The sequence below is a fragment of the Scyliorhinus torazame genome, chromosome 18 (assembly GCF_047496885.1).
Source record: "Scyliorhinus torazame isolate Kashiwa2021f chromosome 18, sScyTor2.1, whole genome shotgun sequence".
In the NCBI taxonomy this organism is placed as follows: Eukaryota; Metazoa; Chordata; class Chondrichthyes; order Carcharhiniformes; family Scyliorhinidae; genus Scyliorhinus; species Scyliorhinus torazame.
The window spans coordinates 168,302,547-168,326,497 of record NC_092724.1 but is presented as its reverse complement, the minus strand read 5'-3'; the positions used below and the strand labels follow the sequence as shown (position 1 = coordinate 168,326,497).

Sequence of the window (23,951 nt, the reverse complement as noted above, 5' to 3'; positions counted from 1 at the left end):
TTGGCAGGTTGCTTCCTGAAGGATCTCTCTCTCAAAGCAGTTTCTCCAAGACATCTCTATAAAACAAGTATTCCTGTGTTTGCCAACTGCATTTAAAAGTGGGTTTTGACCTGAGATGGATTTTGCTTGATTGGAGATAAAAAAAGATAGCAGTTAGGAGTTAAAGTTTATCATTTTATTGTCAAGTATTGTTTAACTAGTAATTGCAAGCAATTTCTTGTAAGATGTTAAGGTTAGTTTCATACCTTGTTAATAATAAAGTTCATTTTAATACACCATATCCCTATTTGTGTGTGGAATCACTCATGGAGTGAAGTATCCTTTTGTCACAGGCTCACAAAATAAAATAAAGATTGGGGCTTCTATCCAGTATCCGAGTCACGTTGAGCCTGGTCTGGGATGATAATGGCCCTTAACATGTAAATGGCACCACTTTCCAGAGGACCATAGACTGCTTTCCCCTTTGAAGGGGGAGAGCTGACTGGCGGTGATTTAACCTGAGGGTCACCACACCTCAGGCGAGGGGCAAGGTTGAGATGGCGGAGCCCTCATGAATAACCTCTGCCGGTACGGGAATTGATCCCGCGCTGCTAGCCTCGCTCTGCATCATGAACCAGCTATCTATCCCACTGCGCTAACCGATCCAGTTCCCAAGAAATAGCAGGGTCATCACTTTGTCAAGTGTAGTGTATATGTGTTGGGGAATTGGAGGTGGTTGATGTTGGTTGTTGGGGAACAACAGGGGCTGTTTCAGTGAGGGAGGACTAACCTGGGAATTCATGTCCAACCAGACAAGGAATTCTTCTTGTGGGTTTATGTTCTGGTGTGCAGTAAATTTGGAGGGTGAGATCGAACGGCCACGCTGCACCTGAAAAGCAGCTCGACGCGGCACAGCGTGGCCGATAGAAGCCGGGAGATGCCAATCCCAAGGAGTACCCGACTCGCAATGCCTCGCCAAATCTAAAGCGACTTTGCGAGATGTTGCAATGTGAATCCCATTGTGGGCGGGATCACATTTTGGAAAATCTGCATATTAGAGCGCGACAGCTAATTTCATTTTAATGTGCAGTTTCCGCGGCACCCGAGGTATTTGAACCTAACCCCATCGCCTCGGAGACCTCGAGTGAGCGCTGTTCAGTACTGGTTTCCACAAACGGGGACCAGATGGTACGGCACTGGTGGGGGTCCCCAAGGGTATTCAAGGCCCCAGGTGCTTGCCCTCTGAGCAAGGTGGCACCCTGGCACTGTTAGTGCCACCGGGATATCCTGTCAGTGCCACCTCGGTGCTAGCCTGGCACTGCCAAGGTGCCCAAGTGGCACTGCCAGCTGGCATGGGCACTGCCAAGTTACCAGGTTGGCATTTTTCGCACAGCGGCGATCGGGCCGGGAGTGCCCTATGCGGGTGTTGCAGGAGGTGCAGCGGGGGCCCGGAAACACACTCATAGTGAGTTGGGGCTGGGGGGGTTGCGTCATGGGCTCTAGAGATCAGGGCGCCATTTAGAAATGTTGCCCCGATCTCTCACTCCACCGAGTAGGTCCGACAATCAGTGCAGACATCTGGGCTACGTGCAGCCTCGGCTGTGCGTTCCCCACTGAGGCTCTCTATCTATCCGGGGGCACATTAAATAGCGGGGTGTTTCTCGGTGCTGCGAGTGGGGGGAGACATGCAGCTAACCCGCTTGGTATGGGACTTTGTTCCCATTTAGTTAAATCGCACCCGGATTATTTATATTCGCCTTCCAGTTGATACAGTCTCACAGATCAAAATTCCCCTAATGTGGCATTAACAGAGATCACACCACAGCTAACGTGGGGAATGAAAAATGGTCATTTTCAGAACTCTGGTGCTTTACTAACAGCAATCTGCAATATCCGAGAGCATTCTGCACAATCACACTGATGTTGAAATATACACTGAGCAATGACACAAAGCGGGGCCTTGACATCCATCGGAACTCTTCAAATCACATTCAGACTGGGAGCCTTGCTTTGCTTCCTGAAGTCAGACAATTCCAGGAAGATGTTCCCCTCACCCTCCAGTGCTCTCAGCAGGACGAATGGTTCATTATCCCCTTGCAAACATTGATATCTCATGAATAAGGAGCTACCCTGACAGTGAGAAGACATTAGTTGTCATAGAAACTGCAGCACGTATAATCATTCCGACAGTAACCTGACAACTTAAATATGGTGCTTTTCACATAACTCTCCAATTCATTACTTGTATCTCTCCCCCAGACTAATTGGTTCAACTTTTTCACAACACAGCTCAGGATGATGAAACATTTCACAACAGAGCTGGGTTTCTGTTGTCAAACATTTATCCAGTTCCAGTAAGCAGATCCAACCAGTTGCAGCAAGCAATACTACCCCAGCCTCAGCAGGAGCTGAGGAGCATAAAGTGGGAACAATTGTTCTTGGGGAAATGCACAACAGTAATGTGGGGATTGTTTAATGAAATGAAATGAAAATCGCTTATTGTCACAAATAGGCTTCAAATGAAGTTACTGTGAAAAGCCCCTAGTCGCCACATTCCGGTGCCTGTTCGGGGTGGCTGGTACGGGAAACGGCAAGGTAAGGAGCACTTGCTGCGAGTGCTGAATTGTTTTGTCCCACTGAGACGAGGAAGGAATGGTAAGGTGAAGGAGCCTTGGATGACAAGAGAAGTGGAGCTTCTTGTCAAGAGGAAGAGGGAAACTTGCGTAAGGTTGAGGAAGCAAGGATCTGACTCGGCTCTAGAGGGTTACAAGGTAGCCAGGAAGGAACTCAAAAATGGACTGAGGAGAGCTAGAAGGGGGAATGAAAAATCCCTGGCGGGAAGGATTAGGGAAAACCCCAAGGTGTTCTACACTTATGTGAGAAATAAGAGGATGATTAGAGTGAGAGTAGGGCCCATCAGGGATAGTGGAGGGAACTTGTGCCTAGAGTCTGAGGGGGGGGGGCTAAATGAATATTTTGCTTCAGTATTCACTAGAGAGAGGGACCTTGTGCCCATGAGAACAGTGTGAACCAGGTTAATAGACTCAAACAGGTTGATATTAAGAAAAAGGATGTGCTGGAAATTTTGAAAAGCATGAGGATAGATAAGTCCCCTGGGCCTGATGGGATATTCCCAAGGTTACTACGGGAAGCGAGGGAGGAGATTGCTGCGCCGTTGGCGATGATCTTTGCGTCCTCACTCTCCACTGGAGTAGTACCGGATGTTGGAGAGAAGCGAATGTTGTTCCCCTGTTCAAGAAAGGGAATAGGGAAATCCCTGGGAATTACAGACCCATCAGTCTTACTTCAGTGGTGAGCAAAATATTGGAAAGGATTCTGAGAGATAGGATTTATAATTATTTAGAAAAACATAGTTTGATTAAAGATAGTCAGCATGGCTTTGTGAGGGGCAGGTAATGCCTCACAAACCTCATTGAATTCTTTGAGGATGTGACGAGACACATTGATGAAGGTCGGGCAGTGGATGTGGTGTATATGGATTTCAGTAAGGCATTTGATAAGGTTCCCCATGGTAGGCTCATTCAGAAAGTTAGGGGGCATGGGATACAGGGAAATCTGGCTGTCTGGATACAGAATTGGCTGGCCAAAAGAAGACAATGAGTGGTAGTGGATGATAAGTATTCCGCCTGGAGGTCGGTGACCAGTGGTGTCCCGCAAGGATCTGTTCTGGGACCTCTGCTTTTTGTGGTTTTTATAAATGACTTGGATGAGGAAGTGGAAGGGTGGGTTAGAAAATTTTCTGTTGACACGAAGATTGGTGGAGTTGGAGGTAGTGTCGAGGGCTGTTGTAGGTTATAACAGGACATTGACAGGATGCAGAGCTGGGCTGAGAAGTGGCAGATGGAGTTCAACCTTGATAAGTGTGAAGTGATTCATTTTGGATGGTCGAATTTGAATGCTGAATACAGGATTAAAGGCAGGATTCTTGGAAGTGTGGAGGAACAGAGGGATCTTGGGGTCCACAAACATAGATCCCTGAAAGTTGCCACCCAGGTTGATAGGGTTGTTAAGAAGGCGTATGGTGTGTTGGCTTTCATTAACAGGGAGATTGAGTTTAAGAGCCGCGAGGTTTTGCTGTAGCTTTATAAAACTCTAGTTCGACCACACTTGGACTATTGTGTCCAATTCTGGTCGCCTCATTATAGGAAGGATGTGGATGCTTTGGAGAGGGTACAGAGGAGATGTACCAGGATGCTGCCTGGACTGGAGGGCATGTCTTATGAAGAAAGGTTGAGGGAGCTAGGGCTTTTCTCACTGGAGCGAAGAAGGCAGAGAGGTGACTTGATAGAGGTGGACAAGGTGATGAGAGGCATGGATAGAGTGGATAGCCAGAGACTTTTCCCCAGGGTGGAAATGGCTGTCACGAGGGGACATCATTTTAAGATGCTTGGAGGAAGGTATAGGGGAGATGTCAGAGGTAGGTTCTTTACACAGAGAGTGGTGGGTGTGTGGAATGCACTGCCAGCAGAGGTGGTGGAGTCAGAGTCATTAGGGACATTTAAGCGACTCTGAGACAGGCACATGGACAGCAGTAAATTGAAGGGGTGTAGGTTAGGTTGATCTTAGATTAAGATAAATGGTCGGCACAACATCGTGGGCTGAAGGGCCTGTACTGTGCTGTACTGTTCGATGTTACATGTTCTATGATCATAATGAATGGTGGAGCAGACTTGAAGGGTCGAAAGGCCTCCTTCTGCTTCTATTTTCTATGTATGATTCTATGTATGACTCTTAAATGGCCCAGCAAGCCATTCAATTTAAGGGTAATTAGGGGTGTGGAATAAATGCTGGCCCAGCCAGCAACAACCACTTCCCATCAATGAATGTTTTAAAGTTAAGGCCCTAGCAGTGGTTACAGCTTGCCAACCCAAAAAGAACTATTTCTCCCTAATCTCTGCTTCCTGTTAGCTAACCATGTGAATATATTACCCCCTACACCATGTGCTCTTATCTTGTGGCACTTTACAAATCCAAGTACTTCACATCTACACGTTCTCCTTTGTCTACCATACTTGTTCCTTCCTCAAAGAACTCTCATAAATTAGTTAAATATGATTTCCCTTTCACAAAGACATGCGGAATTTACCTGATTTCATTTGGATTTTCGCCTGGACCCCTAGTTGAAGTATCCTGCTATAACTTGATTAACATTGGATTCTAACAATGTCCCTATGACGGTTGTTAGGCTAACTGGTCGGTAGTTCTGAACTTTCTGCTCACTCTCTCCCTCCTTTCTTGAATCAAGGTGTTACAGTTATAGTTTTCCAATCCACTGGGACCCTTTCAGTTGCTGATTAATTTTGGAAGATTACAACCAATGCATCCACTCTCTCTGCAGCCACTTATTTTCAGGCTCTAGGATGCAGATCATCAGGTCCCAGGCTTGTCAGCCTTTAGGGCTAATCATTTTTCCAGTACCTTTTCGCTGGTGATGGTGATTTACCCGAGGCATTGGGATCTTGTCCTCTTCACCTTGGAGACCTCAGGCGAGCACCGTTCTGTGCTGGTCCTCACAGACAGGGTCCAGGCGGAACGGCACTTGTGGTGGTCTCTCAGGGGATCGGAGGCCCCCAGGCGGCTGCCCTCTAGGCAGGGTGCTGGCCTGACACTATCCAGGTGGCACTTGCGGCAGGGCCAAGGTGGCAGGCTGGCATTTTTCCCATGGTGCTGATCAGGCACAGGGGTGCCCTGCGCATGTGAGGTGGGGTGTGGGGGAGCACAAGGAGTCCCTATTAGGTGAGTTGGGGCTATGGGGGGGGTGGTTCAGATTTTGGGGGTCGAGTCAGCCGACCTGATCTCTTCCTGCACTGAGGAATTCCGGTGAGTGGAGCTCCTCAGTGCAGGAAATGGGACAAAGTGCGGCCTCAGCAGGATGTTCCCCACTGAGGCCCAAATTGAAACAGGGTCCCGATAGATATCGTGGTTTCCCGGTGCTCCGAGCGTCAGGAAACACCTGGCTAAACGCTCTCTTCACAGGACTCTCTTCACAGGGCTCTGTCCAATTTGGTTAGATCGCGCCCCAGGTATCATCCAAGTTAGCTTTTACCATTCTGATAGTCAGACAATCCAATGATAAGGGAGTTACTCACTAAGCACAATGATCAATCTCCATCAATGAGCCTGTCACAGAGCCAGGCATGAGGTAAGGGAAATACCCACTGCTGTAGATTTGGGAAGCAGTGGTTCAAAGTAATCTGCTCCTCCTCAGCACAGTGCACCCATCATGTCTCAAATTATTCAGATCCTAAAATGTTATTTTCTATCTTTCTGGGCGTATATGCCACGTAACCCCTAATTGTCTCATGTGAGTCACTCGAATCAGGATTTTTGGCCTCTGACTCACCGCCTTTACCAAAGCCACAAACTGTATTCTCTGTGACACGATAAACAATCTCTCTTCATCTCTCTCTACCTCCCTACAGCCTCCGACACAATTGGCCACACCGTCCTTCTTCAATGCCTGTCTGCCATTTTGGATGTGGCTGCGTCTTTTCCTGCCTCACACTATTATCGACTAAATCCGAGCCAGATCCTTCCCAACTTTGCTGTTGTGGTTGACCCCAAGGTGAGCTTTCAACTAAATACCCGTTACATCCCAAGACCACCTACTTCCATCTCTTTAACATAATCTGTATCAAACCCTGGCTCAGCTCCTCATGCCTTAGTTATCACCAGACTTGACTTCTAATTCTCCTTGGCTAGCCTTCCAACTTCTCAAATTGATAAATGTGAGTGAATGCGAAGCTCTGCTGCCTCTATCTTATCTTTCCCGAGGTTTTGTGAGGTTTTGTTTGCCCATCACCCTGTGTTTGCTGATCTGCGCTGGATACCTGTCTGACACTTTCAAAATCCACATCCTTGTTTTCAAATCCCTCCGTGCCCTCGCCCCTCTCCGTCTCTCTCATTTCTTTTTTTTATAAATTTAGAGTACCCAATTCATTTTTTCTAATTAAGGGGCAATTTAGCGTGGCCAATCCACCTACCCTGCACATCTTTGGGTTGTGGGGGTGAGACCCACACAGACACGGGGAGAACGAGCAAACTCCACACGGACAGTGACCCAGAGCCGGGATCGAACCTGGGACCTCGGTGCCATGAGGCAGCAGTGCTAACCACTGCGCCACTGTGCTGCCCCCAGTCTCTGTAATTTCCTCCACTCTGCAGTCCTCTGGGATATCGTCACTCCTCCAATTCTTGACTGTTGCATATCAATTTTAATTCTTCTGCCGTTGCTGGCTGTGCCTTCAGCTAACTAGACTCCAACCTCTGGAATTCCTTCCTTAAACCTCTCTGCTTCTCTCTCAGCCTCTCATCCTTTAACACACTCTTTAGATCTTACCCCTTTTGGCCAAGCTTTTGGTCACCTGACCCAATATCTCCCATGGCTCAGTGTCAAGAAGGTTTGAATTGACATCACTCTGTTAAGCACTTTGGAATATTTTGCTACATAAATCAAAGCTTTTGTTCTGTTGAAAGTGAAGTGGAACAGGAAATGATAATAATCACGTGTACCTGGGTTCTTTGAATGTAGACCCCCGGGTGTTGGGGGCAATCGTCTTCTCTTCCTCACTACTTGGCCATTGAATGACGTGTGTGCCTGGAGGTCTGGTGATGATGAGGCTGGATGAGGCAGATTCCCACTCAAAGCTCCCTTACGTTCAAACATCCTGAGGAATTTAAGACAGCAAAATATAAATATCTGACAATCTCGTCACCTAACCTACATCCCGCTGCCCCGCCCGCTGCCCCGTTCATTGCCCCGCCCACTGCCCTGCCCACTGCCCCACCCACTGTCCCACCCGCTGCCCCGTTCACTGCCCCGTCCACTGTCCCGCCCGCTGCCCCGTTCACTGCCCCGTTCACTGCCCCGTCCACTGTACCACCCACTGCCCCGCCCACTGCCCTGCCCACTGCCCCGTCCACTGCCCCGCCCGCTGCCCCGTTCACTGCCCCGCCCACTGCCCTGCCCACTGCCCCACCCACTGTCCCACCCGCTGCCCCGTTCACTGCCCCGCCCACTTCACTGCCCACTGCCCCACCCACTGCCCCGTTCACTGCCCCGTCCACTGTCCCGCCCGCTGTCCTGCCCACTGCCCCGCCCACTGTCCCGCCCGCTGTCCCGCCCGCTGCCCCGTTCACTGCCCCGCCCACTGCCCTGCCCACTGCCCCGCCCACTGTCCCACCCACTGCCCCGTTCACTGCCCCGTCCACTGTCCCGCCCGCTGCCCCGTTCACTGCCCCACCCACTGCCCCGCCCACTGCCCTGCCCACTGCCCCGTTCACTGCCCCGCCCACTGTCCCACCCGCTGCCCCGTTCACTGCCCCGCCCACTACCCCGCCAACTGCCCCGTCCACTGCCCCACCCACTGCCCCGTTCACTGCCCCATCCACTGCCCTGCCCACTGCCCCGTCCACTTCCCCAGCCACTGCCCCGCCTACTGCCCCACCCACTGCCCTGCCCACTGCCCCACCCACTGCCCCACCCACTGCCCCGTTCACTGCCCCGTCCACTGTCCCGCCCACTGCCCTGTCCACTGCCCTACCCTTTCTGGTCTCTCTCCATTTTATCAATACTTCAGCCTGGGTTTTCCTCTGAATTGCCTCCGTGCTAATCTCAACCTCCATTCTTCTTGAAATCCAGATGCATCGCACCATCCCACTTTCACAAAATACTTCACTTCTATCAGCCGGCAAGACCGTCTGCTTCAACAACCACTGGATACTAAAGCCCCACCGGATCTTTCTTCCCCTTCATTTCCCTCTAATTCCACCCCTCTCTTCAATCTCACCCTTTGCCTTGATTTCACTATCTGCTCCCTGACCCTGAATGATGCGGCCTTAACAAAGGTTTGATTGGCAATGCAGTAGTACAGTGGTTAGCACTGCTGCCTCACTGCCAGGGTCCCAGGTTCGATTCCGGTTTGGGTCACTGTCTGTGTAGAGTTTGCACATCCTCCCCGTGTGCGCGTGGGTTTCCTCCGGGTGCTCCGGTTTCCTCCCACAGTCCAAAGATGTGCAGGTTAGGTGATTGGCCATGCTAAATTGCCCCTTAGGGTGAGGTTACAGGGCGGGTAGGTAGGGTGGTCTTTCATAGGGTCGGTGCAGACTCGATGGGTCAAATGGCCTCTTTCTGTACTGTAAGGATTCTATGATTAACACCTTCACCTTCCACCTATTTCTTTGGCCAGGTGTCCTCCCTAGCTCCGAAAACCCTTTTACCAGTCTCTCGGTTTCTCCCCCATCTATCAACATCCTGCGGGGTTTCCATTGATCAGAACCTGAACTGGACTAGCCATAAAAATACTGTGAGCACAAGAGCAGGTCAGAGGCTGGGAATCCTACAGCGAGTAACTCACCTCCTGACCCCCCAAAGCCTGTCCACCATCTACAAGGCACAAGTCAGGAGTGTGAGGGAATACTCTCCACTTGCCTGGATGAGTGCAGCTCCAACAACACTCAAGAAGCTCGACACCATCCAGGACAAAGCAGCCCCACTTGATTGCTCCCCCTTCCACAAACATACACTCCCTCAACCACCGACCAACAGTGGCAGCCGTGTGTACCATCTACAAGATGCACTGGAGTAACTCACCAAGGTTCCTTAGTCAGCACCTTCCAAACCCACGACCACTCCCATCTAGAAGGGCAAGAGCAGCAGATACCTGGGAACCCCACCACCTGGAGGTTCCCCTCCAAGCCCCTCACCATCCTTAATTGGAAATGTTTCAGGAATTTCTACAATGTCACTTTGTCAAAATCCTGGAACTTCCTCCCTAACAGCACTGTGGGTGTACCTACACCACTTGGACTGCAGCATTTCAATAAGGCAGTTCACCACCACCATCTCAAGGGGCAATTAGAGATTGACAATAAATGTTGGCCTTGTCAACAATGCCTATTCACCTGAATGATAAAAAAAGACCCTTCCTTCTTGATTCTTGCCCTCTCTAGACCATTTTATTGGGAACAACTGGCATATCAGCTGTCTCAAGTTCTAAACTGCTCTCTCATCCTAATTTGGCTCCCTCTCAATTTGTGGTACTCCATTCTCTCTGGTCTAACTTCAACATTGTCATGAAACCTGCTGGTAAATGTGGTGCTGATGCCTGGCAAACTGACCGCTACCCAGCAGAGTCTGAATAACGTTGTATTGATGCCAATAATTCCTGCTCTCGACAGGAATTGGAAAATTGCATAAACTTGACTTCCAGTTCCCACCCTTCCGGCCTGCACCTGATTCTTCCTTTCTCTTCATCAAATTCTGCCATCGACCAATGTGCACAATAAACCCACTGAATCGCACAGTTACCCTGACTACACAGTCTCCTCTGTGCTTCTGGGGTTCTGCAGCTTTCCATCTCTGTCACATCTGTTCCGACAATGAAATCTTCATACGACTCCTTCTGATATGTCTTCCTTTTCCTCAACAAAGGTTTCCCATCCAGCAAGATTGGCATGGTCCTCAATTATATCTGTCCCATTTCATGCATTCCTGAGGGAACCGACACTCACTGGGGTACAGTTTCCCCTCCCTCTCCTCCTCTGCCAATACTCAACATTTATTCAACTATATCAGAATTATCAGATACACTGTAGCATTTTAAAATTATTAGAGTTTTTATTTGCCCAGAAGACATAAAGACATTAAACTATGCAACACCAAACACACTGAACACGGGCCCCTAACAATTAAACTCATTTGGAATGATTTTCTCTGTGGCAGCAACAAATGAACACAGTATTCTTCTAAAGTGAAGGTTTGATGTCTCAACAAGATTGTGCACCAGCAACTGTACAAGCTGAGGGTGCCAGTACCTGCACTCAGTCACTCGGTAACTCCGACTCCGCCACGAGCCCTTCCTGTACGAGCCACGTTGTCTCTTCAACCACCATCGAAAAAAAGTCACAACTTTCTCTAACATCAGCACTTCTTTCACAGAGAGAGAGAGGGAGAGGGAGAAACTGAAAGATGCAGATTGTGCTCGACAACGAGAGACAGATGGATGGAGAGAGGGAAAGGGAGAGGTAGAAACTGAAAGGTGCAGATTGTACAAGATAACGAGAGACAGATGGATGGAGAGAGGGAGCATTCAAAGAATGAAAGGAAGGAGCAGCACAAGAGAAGTGAAGACAGAGATGATGCAAGAGAGGCAAGGGAGGGCCGAGTGGAGGAGAGAGGGGGGGAGATAGAGTGGAGGAGAGGGGGGGGGGGGCGAGTGGAGGAGAGGGGGGGAGAGAGGTCCGAGTGGAGGAGAGAGAGTGGGGAGGGCCGAGTGGAGGAGAGAGAGTGGGGAGGACAGAGTGGAGGAGAGAGAGTGGGGAGGACAGAGTGGAGGAGAGAGAGTGGGGGAGGGCCGAGTGGAGGAGAGAGAGTGGGGAGGACAGAGTGGAGGAGAGAGAGTGGGGGAGGGCCGAGTGGAGGAGAGAGAGTGGGGAGGACAGAGTGGAGGAGAGAGAGTGGGGGAGGGCCGAGTGGAGGAGAGAGAGTGGGGAGGACAGAGTGGAGGAGAGAGAGCGGGGAGGACAGAGTGGAGGAGAGAGAGTGGGGGAGGGCCGAGTGGAGGAGAGAGAGTGGGGAGGACAGAGTGGAGGAGAGAGAGTGGGGGAGGGCCGAGTGGAGGAGAGAGAGTGGGGAGGGCCGAGTGGAGGAGAGACAGTGGGGGAGGGCCGAGTGGAGGAGAGAGAGTGGGGGAGGGCCGAGTGGAGGAGAGAGAGTGGGGGAGGACAGAGTGGAGGAGAGAGAGTGGGGGAGGGCCGAGTGGAGGAGAGAGAGTGGGGGAGGGCCGAGTGGAGGAGAGAGAGTGGGGGAGGGCCGAGTGGAGGAGAGAGAGTGGGGAGGACAGAGTGGAGGAGAGAGAGTGGGGAGGACAGAGTGGAGGAGAGAGAGTGGGGGAGGGCCGAGTGGAGGAGAGAGAGTGGGGGAGGGCCGAGTGGAGGAGAGAGAGTGGGGGAGGGCCGAGTGGAGGAGAGAGAGTGGGGAGGACAGAGTGGAGGAGAGAGAGTGGGGGAGGGCCGAGTGGAGGAGAGAGAGTGGGGGAGGGCCGAGTGGAGGAGAGAGAGTGGGGGAGGGCCGAGTGGAGGAGAGAGAGTGGGGGAGGGCCGAGTGGAGGAGAGAGAGTGGGGGAGGGCCGAGTGGAGGAGAGAGAGTGGGGAGGACAGAGTGGAGGAGAGAGAGTGGGGGAGGGCCGAGTGGAGGAGAGAGAGTGGGGGAGGGCCGAGTGGAGGAGAGAGAGTGGGGGAGGGCCGAGTGGAGGAGAGAGAGTGGGGGAGGGCCGAGTGGAGGAGAGAGAGTGGGGAGGGCCGAGTGGAGGAGAGAGAGTGGGGGAGGGCCGAGTGGAGGAGAGAGAGTGGGGGAGGGCCGAGTGGAGGAGAGAGAGTGGGGGAGGGCCGAGTGGAGGAGAGAGAGTGGGGGAGGACAGAGTGGAGGAGAGAGAGGGGGGAGGAGGACAGAGCGGAGGAGAGGGGGGAGGACAGAGTGGAGGAGAGAGGGGGGGAGGAGGACAGAGCGGAGGAGAGAGAGGGGGGGAGGAGGACAGAGCGGAGGACAGAGGGGGGAGGAGGACAGAGTGGAGGAGAGAGAGGGGGAAGACGGAGTGGAGGAGAGATAGGGGGAAGACGGAGTGGAGGAGAGAGAGTGGGGAGGACAGAGTGGAGGAGAGAGAGGGGGGGAGGACAGAGTGGAGGAGAGAGGGGGGGATGACAGAGTGGAGGAGAGAGAGGGGGAAGACGGAGTGGAGGAGAGAGAGGGGGAAGACGGAGTGGAGGAGAGAGAGGGGGTGAAACAGACAGAGGTGAGGAGAGAGGGGGGGAGATAGAGTGGAGGAGAGGGGGAAGATGGAGTGGGGGAGAGAGAGGGGGGAGGACAGAGTGGAGGAGAGGGGGGGGAGGACAGAGTGGAGGAGAGAGAGGGGGAAGACGGAGTGGGGGAGAGAGAGGGGGAAGACGGAGTGGAGGAGAGAGAGGGGGAAGACGGAGTGGAGGAGAGAGAGGGGGTGAAGCAGACAGAGGTGAGGAGAGAGGGGGGGAGATAGAGTGGAGGAGAGAGAGGGGGAAGACGGAGTGGGGGAGAGAGAGGGGGGAGGACGGAGTGGAGGAGAGGGGGGGGGGAGGACGGAGTGGAGGAAAGAAGGGGGAGGACAGAGTGGAGGAGAGAGAGGGGGTGAAACAGACAGAGGTGAGGAGAGAGGGGGAGATAGAGTGGAGGAGAGAGAGGGGGAAGACGGAGTGGAGGAGAGAGAGGGGGAAGACGGAGTGGAGGAGAGAGAGGGGGAAGACGGAGTGGGGGAGAGAGAGGGGGAAGATGGAGTGGAGGAGAGAGAGGGGGTGAAACAGACAGAGGTGAGGAGAGAGGGGGGGAGATAGAGTGGAGGAGAGAGAGGGGGAAGACGGAGTGGGGGAGAGAGAGGGGGGAGGACGGAGTGGAGGAGAGGGGGGGGGGAGGACGGAGTGGAGGAGAGAAGGGGGAGGAGAGTGGAGGAGAGAGAGGGGTGAAACAGACAGAGGTGAGGAGAGAGGGGGGAGATAGAGTGGAGGAGAGAGAGGTGGAGATAGAGTGGAGGAGAGAGAGGGGGAAGACGGAGTGGGGGAGAGAGAGGGGAGAGGACAGAGTGGAGGTGGGCGAGGGGGTGAAACAGACAGGTGAGGAGAGAGAGGGGGTGAAACAGGCAGGTGAGGAGAGAGAGGGGGTGAGTCAGACAGGTGAGGAGAGAGAGGGGGTGAGACAGACAGAGGTGAGGAGAGGAGGAGATGAACAGAGGTGAGATAGATACAGTGGGAGAGATACAAGCTCAGAGATAGATTGGGATATGTAGCAGGGGAAAGAGAGAGAGGGAAAGACGTATGGTGGGACAGAGAGGGAGAAATGGTGGCTACATTTTTCAAATGGCTTCTGGTCTTTTCCTGTTGCCTTCCTGAGATCAGCTTGTGAAATGTGCATGTTCCCCCAGCGCTGCAGGCAAAACGAGCTGCTTTAGAACAATGTTTGAAACATATCCTCAAGCAGACCTGTTGTCAGATCCATCGGTGCCTTTGACTGCTCAAAGCAACAATGACAAACACTGCACAGGAACTGATACCGTCAAACACATAGACACAGTCACCGAGACACAGACAGGCACTGACTCTGACTCTGTCTCTCACTCTGTCTCTCTCACTCACTCACACGCTGACCCTCACACTGACACTCCCACCCTCACTCTGTCTCTCTCACTCACCCACACGCTGACCCTCACACTGACACCCCCACCCTCACTCTGTCTCTCTCACTCACTCACACGCTGACCCTCACACTGACACCCCCACCCTCACTCTGTTCTCTAACATTGACCCTCCTCCTCAAGCTGACCCCTGGATACCAATTTGTCCTCTCTGACTCGCCGTCAGTAACTGACTGTCTCTCAGTGACTCCGAATAAAATTGCTTTAAAAATTCTCTAATGAAATTAGTAAATGCTGGAAGAGCTCAGCGAGTCTGACAGCTTGTGTGGAGTGAGGGGAAGAGAGTTAACGTTCGCAGTCTCACTTCACTCTAGTTCAGAGCTGAACAATGTGACTGGGTTTCTGTTGTTACAGGAAAGTGAACAGAAGGGATATGTCCTGGAATCGATCAGAGGGAGAAATTAAACTGCAAAGATGTTGTGGAACTAGAGGGAAAGGGAGTGATAGAGACAGAGCATTGGTCCAGAGTTAGTATAAATGATAGAATAATGTACCGCTGTGTCCAGAAAATAACTGAGATTCAGACCTGCAGGAAAACAGATGTCATAGAATCATAGAATCCCTACAGCGCACAGAAGGAGGCCCTTCAGCCCATCAAGTGCGCCAACCCTTAGAAAGAGCACCCTACCTAGGCCCATTCCCCCGCCCTATCCCTGTGATCCAATTACCCCACCCAACTTTTGGACACTAAGGCATAATTCAGCATGGCCAGCCCACCTAACCTGCACATCTTTGGACTGTGGGAGAAAACCGGAGCATCTGGAGGAAACCCGTGCACACACGGGGAGAACGTGCAGACTCCACACAATCAGCCGAGGCCGGAATTGAACCTGGGTCCCTGGAGCTGTGAGGCAACAGTGCTAACCACTGTGCCGCAGACGTTATGCCTGAAGTTGTTGTACACAATGTTAAGTCCGGAAGGCTGTAACATGCCTAATCGGAAGATGAGGTGTTGTTCCTCCAGTTTGCGCTGGGCTTGACTGGAACACTGCAGCAGGCCAAGGACGGACATGTGGACGTGAGGGCAGGAAGGGGAGTAGAAATGGGAGCGACAGGAAGGTCGGGTCCTGCTTGTGGACAGAGCGAAGGTTTTCTGCAAAGCGGTCACACAGTCTGAGTGTAGTCTCCCCAATGTCGAGGTGACGCATTGGGAGCAGCAAATACAGTCGACCAAATTGGAGGAGATGCCGGCTACGTTGCCTGAAAGGAGTGTTTGAGGTTTTGGACAGTGAGGAGGGGCAGGTGTTACACCTCCTTCGATTCCAGAGCAGGTGCTGTGAGAAGGGGGTTGAAGGGTTTGGGTGAATGAGGAGCAGATCAGGGTTCCCGGAGGGAGCGGCCCTTGTGCAATGCGGACGGTTGGTAGGGGAGGGGTGCGGAGATGTGTTTGGTGGTGGCATCATGCTGGAGTTGACAGAAATGGTAGAGAACATTCCTTTGAATGTGGAGGCTGGTTTAAAATTCTCATCCTTGTTTTCAAATCCCTCCATGTCCTCACCTCCTCCCTATCATTGTAATCTCTCGTGGGGGAGAGCGAGCAGGGTCAGGGGTCAGCAGCCGCAGTTTGGGGGCCACCATGTTCAGGATGGAGGAGCTGGTGCCGAAGATGGACCTAGAGGAGCTGCGGAAAAAGATACGGGTGGATGTGCTGCGCCCCAACCGCAACTTCCTGGTCTATGCGGGCATCCCGTGAGCCACTCCATTTATCCTAATGAAACTGGATAGTATTTGAACTTTGTTACCACAGAGCCCAGCATGGGTCAGGGCAGTGATCAAGCTGTACTGGACCCTCGTTGGCACACAATGATACGTAGACAATGATACGTAGACAATCGGCAATTCTACTCCTTTAAAGAAGTGGACAAACTGTGAACCCTGCACATATTGGAAACTCTTCTGCCTGTGGAAGTGGATTAATTGTTGGCTATGCTTATCTCACATTGACCATTCCCCATTTTATTTCACACAAGGACACTTTCTGTTTGGTGCTTGTTTTACACCACAGATTCCCAGCACGCACTAACGTGCCAGCGTGTAAAGAAAATCCTGTTTGCAACATTCCGACTGAATCTGAATGTTGCCTGGTATGGAGGGCATTAGCTATGAGGAGCGGTTGAATAAACTCGGTTTGTTCTCACTGGAACGAAGGAGGTTGAGGGGAGACCTGATAGAGGTATACAAAATTATGAGGGGCATAGACAGAGTGGATAGTCAGAGGCTTTTCCCCAGGGTAGAGGGGTCAATTACTAGGGGGCATAGGTTTAAGGTGAGAGGGGCAAGGTTTAGAGTAGATGTACGAGGCAAGTTTTTTTACGCAGAGGGTAGTGGGTGCCTGGAACTCGCTACCGGAGGAGGTGGTGGAAGCAGGGACGATAGTGACATTTAAGGGGCATCTTGACAAATACATGAATAGGATGGGAATAGAGGGATACGGACCCAGGAAGTGTAGAAGATTGTAGTTTAGTCGGGCAGCATGGTCGGCACGGGCTTGGAGGGCCGAAGGGCCTGTTCCTGTGCTGTACATTTCTTTGTTTTTGTTCTTTGTTTGATCCACAGTCCAACTGCTTTAGAATCAGCAGAATTCCCTCCTTCCTGGAGAATCATGTCGGAATTGCAGTATTCATTAACAGTGCCTCAGTGGCAGAATACTAATCTTTTGAATCTGTAAAGAGTACATTACTGCAAAAGATATTTGAGGTACTTGCTATGACTCCAGGCTTGAGGGGTGCAGTGTAAGAAATGGTCTGGAGCATTAATAATTCCTCAGATGTGAGTTTAATTAATGTTTTTTCACTGGATTTGCTTTAATAATTGGTTCTGCACAATAACAGACATTTTCATATTGGATTATCTATTAAAACAATTGACGGTTAAAAAAACAAATATTGTAAACCCCTCCAACCCCAAAACTCTCGGAAACATCTGCATTCCCCAAATCCTGGCCTCTTGGGCATCTCCTGACCTTCCTCACCCCACCATTGGTCTTCAGCTGCCTGGTATAAACTCTGGGATTCCCTCCCTCAACCTCTCACTCCACCTTAGCGGCAATCTTTAAAAGCTACCTCTTTGGCTGAGCAATTTGGCACCTGTCTAATCGTGTCCTCCTGTGGCTCACTGTCACGGTGTGCCTGATCACATCGCCGTGAATCACTTTGGGACATTTTACTTCCTTAAAAGAGCAACAAAAATGCAAGTTGTTGTTGTTATTGGTAAACAAGGTAGACAAGAGACTGGGGACTAGCTAAAGGTGGTCAGTGCTAACCCCCCACAGTCTGGCGTGCCGGTGCCTACGTGTTGGGACGCTGGTTAAATAATATCGGGAAATGAGTCTCAGAGTAAACTCCTTCCTCTCGAGCCTTTCATTCTGCTGTCCCTCTCATGCTCACTTACCCATTCCACCTTCCAACTTTCATTTTCATCCTCTTCACTCAGTCTCCTTCTTGCTTTCAGTTTTTTAATTCTCTCATTCACACTCTCTGTCTCTTCAATCTGTTTTATACCTCTCTCTCTACATTGTATTCACTTTCTATTTTCCCTCTCTCCTTCCTTCTTCCCACTCTCTCAATGATACATGAAATGAAAATCGCTTATTGTCACAAGTAGGCTTCAATGAAGTTACTGTAAAAAGCCCCTAGTCGCCACATTCCGGCGCCTGCTCGGGGAGGCTGGTACGGGAATTGAACCGTGCTGCTGGCCTGCTTGGTCTGCTTTAAAAGCCAGCAATTTAGCCCAGTGTGCTAAACCAGCCCCTACATACGACCCAGAGCAGAGCAGCGAAGAATTGTTTAATACAGCGAGTTGTTGTGATCTGGAAGGTGCTGCAGTGGAAGCACATTCAATCAGAACTTTCAAAAGAGAATTGGATACATAGATGAAAAGGAGAAATGTTCTGGATTATGAGGAAACAAACAGGAAATGGGACAAAGAGTTAGCACAGGGATAATGGGCTGAATGGCCTAATGGGGATGAGAAAAATATTAGTCGGTATTCAATGGAGGAGCAGACTCGATGGGCCGAGTAGCCTAATTCTGCTCCTATGTCTTATGGTCTTATTCTGTGCAGGATAATTCATTGAACCCTGTAGCGATATGCTGCTCATTACCTTAAGCTAACTGACACCACAGCCGGAGTCACTGAGACCTTCACAAGTCACTGATATAGTGTTTGATAAGCAGCTTCTATTGTTTGGCAAGACTGACTGGGCCGGGAACCCAAGAGTTTCTCCAGCAAGAGAACAAACAAAACTTTCCCAACATCGGTGCCATTACGTTTAATATTAAAAACCATTGTCTTGAAGTCGGTCACAGGGCCTGTACAGAGGCAGAAATGAGGTAGCTCACATGACGAATCATCTTCTTCTCAACACTATCATCACAGCTCCACAAAATGTACAATATAGAAGCAGGCCATTCAGCCCATCTGGTCAAGGCCAGTGTTGATGCTGCATAAATCTCCACCCACTCTACTGGGGAGGGGGTTTTGGAAACGATCTTTCAAAGTCTATCTTGCTGCTGACAATTTACTGGAGTTCATTCAAACTTAAGGATCATGATTAAACTTAATTAGCAACAAAGTAGGAAGTAGAACATGTGTTACAACCTTCTGTACAACACTCTTGAGAATACGCTGCTCAGATCAGCACAGAGGCTGGGAATCCTACGGTGAATAACTCACCTCCTGACCCCCCAAAGCCTGTCCACCATCGACAAGGCACAAGTCAGGAGTGTGATGGAATACTCTCCACTTGCCTGGATGAACAGCTCCAACAACACTCAAGAAGCTCAACACCATCCAGGACAAAGCAGCCACGCTTGATTGCTCCCCTTCCACAAACATTCAAACCCTCCACCACCGACGCACAGTGGCAGCCGTGTGCACCATCTACAATATGCACTGCAGGAACTCACCAAGATTCCTTAGACAGCACCTTCCAAACAACAACAACTTGCACTTATGTCATGCCTTTAACATAATGAAATATCCCAAGGGGTTTCCTGGGTGCCCTGGAACAAAGTTTGACACCGCGCCATGTGAGGTTTGAGAGAGATGTTTAGAACCCCGAGGGGTCTGAACGGAGCGATAGAGAGAAACCTTCCCCCCGACTGAAAGGGTTGAGTACGAGAGGGACAGGATTACATCAATTGGCAAAAGAAGCAAAACTAACATGAGGAAAGCCTTCTTGTATTTGTCATGATATTCAGATAAACATATCATGGTGCAATCACACACACTGATAGACAGATCAACGGACCAATCAACACACACGCAACATCACAGCCAATCACCAGTGAGAGCACACGCACTATAAAACAGGGAACACCACAGTCCCCGCTCATTCCAGCAGGAGATAGCTCAGAGCACAGAGCTCACAGTGTGCCACTCAGACATACACCATGTGCTGAGTGCCTCACTAAGATAGTGTTAGGGCTGGGTCCACAGGTTAACGGGTAAAGTACGAACCACAGCCATGAGTTAACAGATGTTGTTATCAAGAATAATAAAACAGAGTTGTACCATCTACAACCGTGTTGGTTCGTTTGTATAGCGGAACACCCAACACGACAGTATTCATTCACGGGATGCAGGCACCACTGGCTGGAAAGACCAACATTACTGCCTGTCCCATTTCAGTGAGTGGTTGGGGTCTGGGTTGCACAGCCTGATGGTGAGGTGGAGGAAAGTTTAACAAAACATTTAAAGGAAATTAGTGTTATGTGAAAAGGAAGAATGTGCAGAGTGAATGGGGAGGAGGTGGGGGGAATGGAATGAGGTGAAATGTTCCTTCAGAGAAACAGTACAGACAGTTCTGCAATGGAACAATTCCGAGATTAAAGTTGATCATAGGATTCGAGGAGCATTTTAAAGGGGAAAAGGGAGGTAGTGAGTCAGAGAGGGATAGGGGGCGACTGCCAATGGTGAAGTGATTAGAACTGGGGATGGACAAGAGGCCAGAATTAGAGGAGCGCAGATATCTCCGAGGGCTGAGGTTGGAGGAGATTACAGAGATAGGGAGGGACAAAGCTATAGATGGATATAAAATCAAGAATGAGAATCAAGACATTGCTTGAGTTAATGTAGGTCAGTAAGCACATTTGATTTGATTTGATTTATTATTGTCACATGTATTAGTATACAGTGAAAAGTGTTGTTTCTTGCCTGCTGTACAAACAATGCAAACTGTACATAGGGAAGGAAGGAGAGACTGCAGAATATAATGTTACAGTCATAGCAAGGTGTAGAGAAAAGATCAACTTAATACGAGGTAGGTCCATTCAAAAGTCTGCTGGCAGTAGGGAAGAAACTGTTCTTGAGTCGGTTGGTACGTGACCTCAAACTTTGGTATTTTTGTCCTGAAGGTGAAGAGAGTATGTCCGGGGTGCGTGGGGTCCTTAATTATGCTGGCTGCCTTTTCGAGGCAGCGGGAATTATAGACAGAGTCAATGGATGGGAGGCTGGTTTGCGTGATGGACTGGGCTACATTCACGATCTTTTGTAGTTTCCTGCGGTCTTGGGCAGAGCAGGCTCCATACCCAGCTGTGATACAACCAGAAAGAATGCTTTCTATGGTGCATCTGTAGAAGTTGGTGAGGGTCGTAGCTGACATGCCAAATTTCCTTAGTCTTCTGAGAAAGTAGAGTCGTTGGTGGGCTTTCTTAACTATAGTATCGGCATGGGGGGAACAGGACAGGCTGTTGGTGATCTGTACACCTAAAAACTTGAAGCTCTCGAACCTTTCTACTTCGTTCCCATTGATATAGACAGGGGCATGTTCTCCACTACGCTTCCTGACGTCGAAGACAATCTCCTTCGTTTTTTGACATTGAGGGAGAGATTATTGTCGTCGCACCAGTTCACCAGATTCTCGATCTCATTCCTGTACTCTGTCTCGTCATTGTTTGAAATCCGACCCACTACGGTGAAGTTATCAGCAAATTTGAAAATCGAGTTGGAGGGGAATTTGGCCACACAGTCATAGGTGTATAAGGAGTATAGTAGGGGGCTGAGGATACAGTCTTGACGGAAAGCGTCATAGATCGCAGTTATGTAAATGTGGTCACACCCAAGGTGCAGGCAGAGAAATGGGTGACCACCAGAAAGGGCAGGCAGTCAGTGCAGGAATCCCCTGTGGTTGTCCCCCTCTCGAACAGATATACCCCTTTGGATACTGTCGGGGGGGATAGCCTATCAGGGGAAAACAGCAGCAGCCAGAGCAGTGGCACCACGGCTGGCTCTGATGTTCAGAAGGGAGGGTCAAAGCGCAGAAGAGTAATAGTAATAGGGGACTCTATAGTCAGGGGCACAGATAGGCACTTCTGTGGATGTGAAAGAGACTCCAGGATGGTATGTTGCCTCCCTGGTGCCAGGGTCCAGGATGTCTCCGAACGGGTAGAGGGCATCCTGAAGGGGGAGGGCAAACAGGCGGAGGTCGTTGTACATATTGGTACTAACGACATAGGCAGGAAGGGGCATGAGGTCCTGCAGCAGGAGTTCAGGGAGCTCGGCAGAAAGTTTCAAGACAGGACCTCGAGGGTTGTAATCTCGGGATTACTCCCTGTGCCACGTGCCAGTGAGGCTAGAAATAGGAAGATAGAGCAGCTAAACACGTGGCTGAACAGCTGGTGTAGGAGGGAGGGTTTCCATTATCTGGACCACTGGGAGCTCTTCCGGGTGTGACCTGTATAAGAAGGACGGGTTGCATCTAAACCGGAGAGGCATAAATATCCTGGCCGCGAGGTTTGCTAGTGTCACACGGGAGGGTTTAAACTAGTATGGCAGGGGGGTGGGTACGGGAGCAATAGGTCAGAAGGTGAGAGCATTGAGGGAGAACTAGGGAATAGGGACAGTGTGGCTCTGAGGCAGAGCAGACAGGGAGTAGTTGCTGAACACAGCGGGTCTGGTGGCCTGAAGTGCATATGTTTTAATGCAAGGAGTATTACGGGTAAGGCAGATGAACTTAGAGCTTGGATTAGTACTTGGAACTATGATGTTGTTGCCATTACAGAGACCTGGTTGAGGGAAGAGCAGGATTGGCAGCTAAACGTTCCAGGATTTAGATGTTTCAGGCGGGATAGAGGGGGATGTAAAAGGGGAGGCGGAGTTGCGCAATTTGTTCGGGAGAATATCACAGCTGTACTGCGAGAGGACACCTCAGAGGGCAGTGAGGCTATATGGGTAGAGATCAGGAATAAGAAGGGTGCAGTCACAATGTTGGGGGTATACTACAGGCCTCCCAACAGCCAGCGGGAGATAGAGGAGCAGATAGGTAGACAGATTTTGGAAAAGAGTAAAAACAACAGGGTTGTGGTGATGGGAGACTTCAACTTCCCCAATATTGACTGGGACTCACTTAGTGCCAGAGGCTTAGACGGGGCGGAGTTTGTAAGGAGCATCCAGGAGGGCTTCTTAAAACAATATGTAGACAGTCCAACTAGGGAAGGGGCGGTACTGGACCTGGTATTGGGGAATGAGCCCGGCCAGGTGGTAGATGTTTCAGTAGGGGAGCATTTCGGTAACAGTGACCACAATTCAGTAAGTTTTAAAGTACTGGTGGACAAGGATAAGAGTGGTCCGAGGATGAATGTGCTAAATTGGGGGAAGGCTAATTATAACAATATTAGGCGGGAACTGAAGAACATAGATTGGGGGCGGATGTTTGAGGGCAAATCAACATCTGACATGTGGGAGGCTTTCAAGTGGCAGTTGAAAGGAATACAGGACCGGCATGTTCCTGTGAGGAAGAAAGATAAATACGGCAATTTTCAGGAACCTTGGATGACGAGTGATATTGTAGGCCTCGTCAAAAAGAAAAAGGAGGCATTTGTCAGGGCTAAAAGGCTGGGAACAGACGAAGCCTGCGTGGAATATAAGGAAAGTAGGAAGGAACTTAAGCAAGGAGTCAGGAGGGCTAGAAGGGGTCACGAAAAGTCATTGGCAAATAGGGTTAAGGAAAATCCCAAGGCTTTTTACACGTACATAAAAAGCAAGAGGGTAGCCAGGGAAAGCGTTGGCCCACTGAAGGATAGGCAAGGGAATCTACGTGTGGAGCCAGAGGAAATGGGCGAGGTACTAAATGAATACTTTGCATCAGTATTCACCAAAGAGAAGGAATTGGTAGATGTTGAGTCTGGAGAAGGGGGTGGAGATAGCCTGGGTCACATTGTGATCCAAAAAGATGAGGTGTTGGGTGTCTTAAAAAATATTAAGGTAGATAAGTCCCCAGGGCCTGATGGGATCTACCCCAGAATACTGAAGGAGGCTGGAGAGGAAATTGCTGAGGCCTTGACAGAAATCTTTGGATCCTCGCTGTCTTCAGGGGAAATCCCGGAGGACTGGAGAATAGCCAATGTTGTTCCTCTGTTTAAGAAGGGTAGCAAGGATAATCCCGGGAACTACAGGCCAGTGAGCCTTACTTCAGTGGTCGGGAAATTACTGCAGAGAATTCTTCGAGACAGGATCTACTCCCATTTGGAAGCAAATGGACGTATTAGTGAGAGGCAGCACGGTTTTGTGAAGGGGAGGTCGTGTCTCACTAACTTGATAGAGTTTTTCGAGGAGGTCACTAAGATGATTGATGCAGGTAGGGCAGTAGATGTTGTCTATATGGACTTCAGTAAGGCCTTTGTCAAGGTCCCTCATGGTAGACTAGTACAAAAGGTGAAGTCACACGGGATCAGGGGTGAGCTGGCAAGGTGGATACAGAACTGGCTAGGCCATAGAAGGCAGAGAGTAGCAATG

The 23,951-nt window shown here is 50.3% G+C and overlaps 1 protein-coding gene and 1 pseudogene across 1 annotated transcript in view; one reads left to right on the top strand and one right to left on the bottom strand.

Annotated features, from left to right (window-relative positions):
* Nucleotides 1–23,951, bottom strand: part of ankfn1a (ankyrin repeat and fibronectin type III domain containing 1a) — a 347,506-nt gene that overhangs the window by 307,750 nt on the left and 15,805 nt on the right. The window contains exon 4 of the mRNA XM_072483882.1: nucleotides 7,513–7,667. Coding sequence (XP_072339983.1) covers nucleotides 7,513–7,667 — 155 coding nt within the window. The remainder of the gene's footprint in view (nucleotides 1–7,512; nucleotides 7,668–23,951) is intronic.
* Nucleotides 15,793–15,948, top strand: LOC140394876 (mitochondrial import receptor subunit TOM5 homolog; annotated as a pseudogene).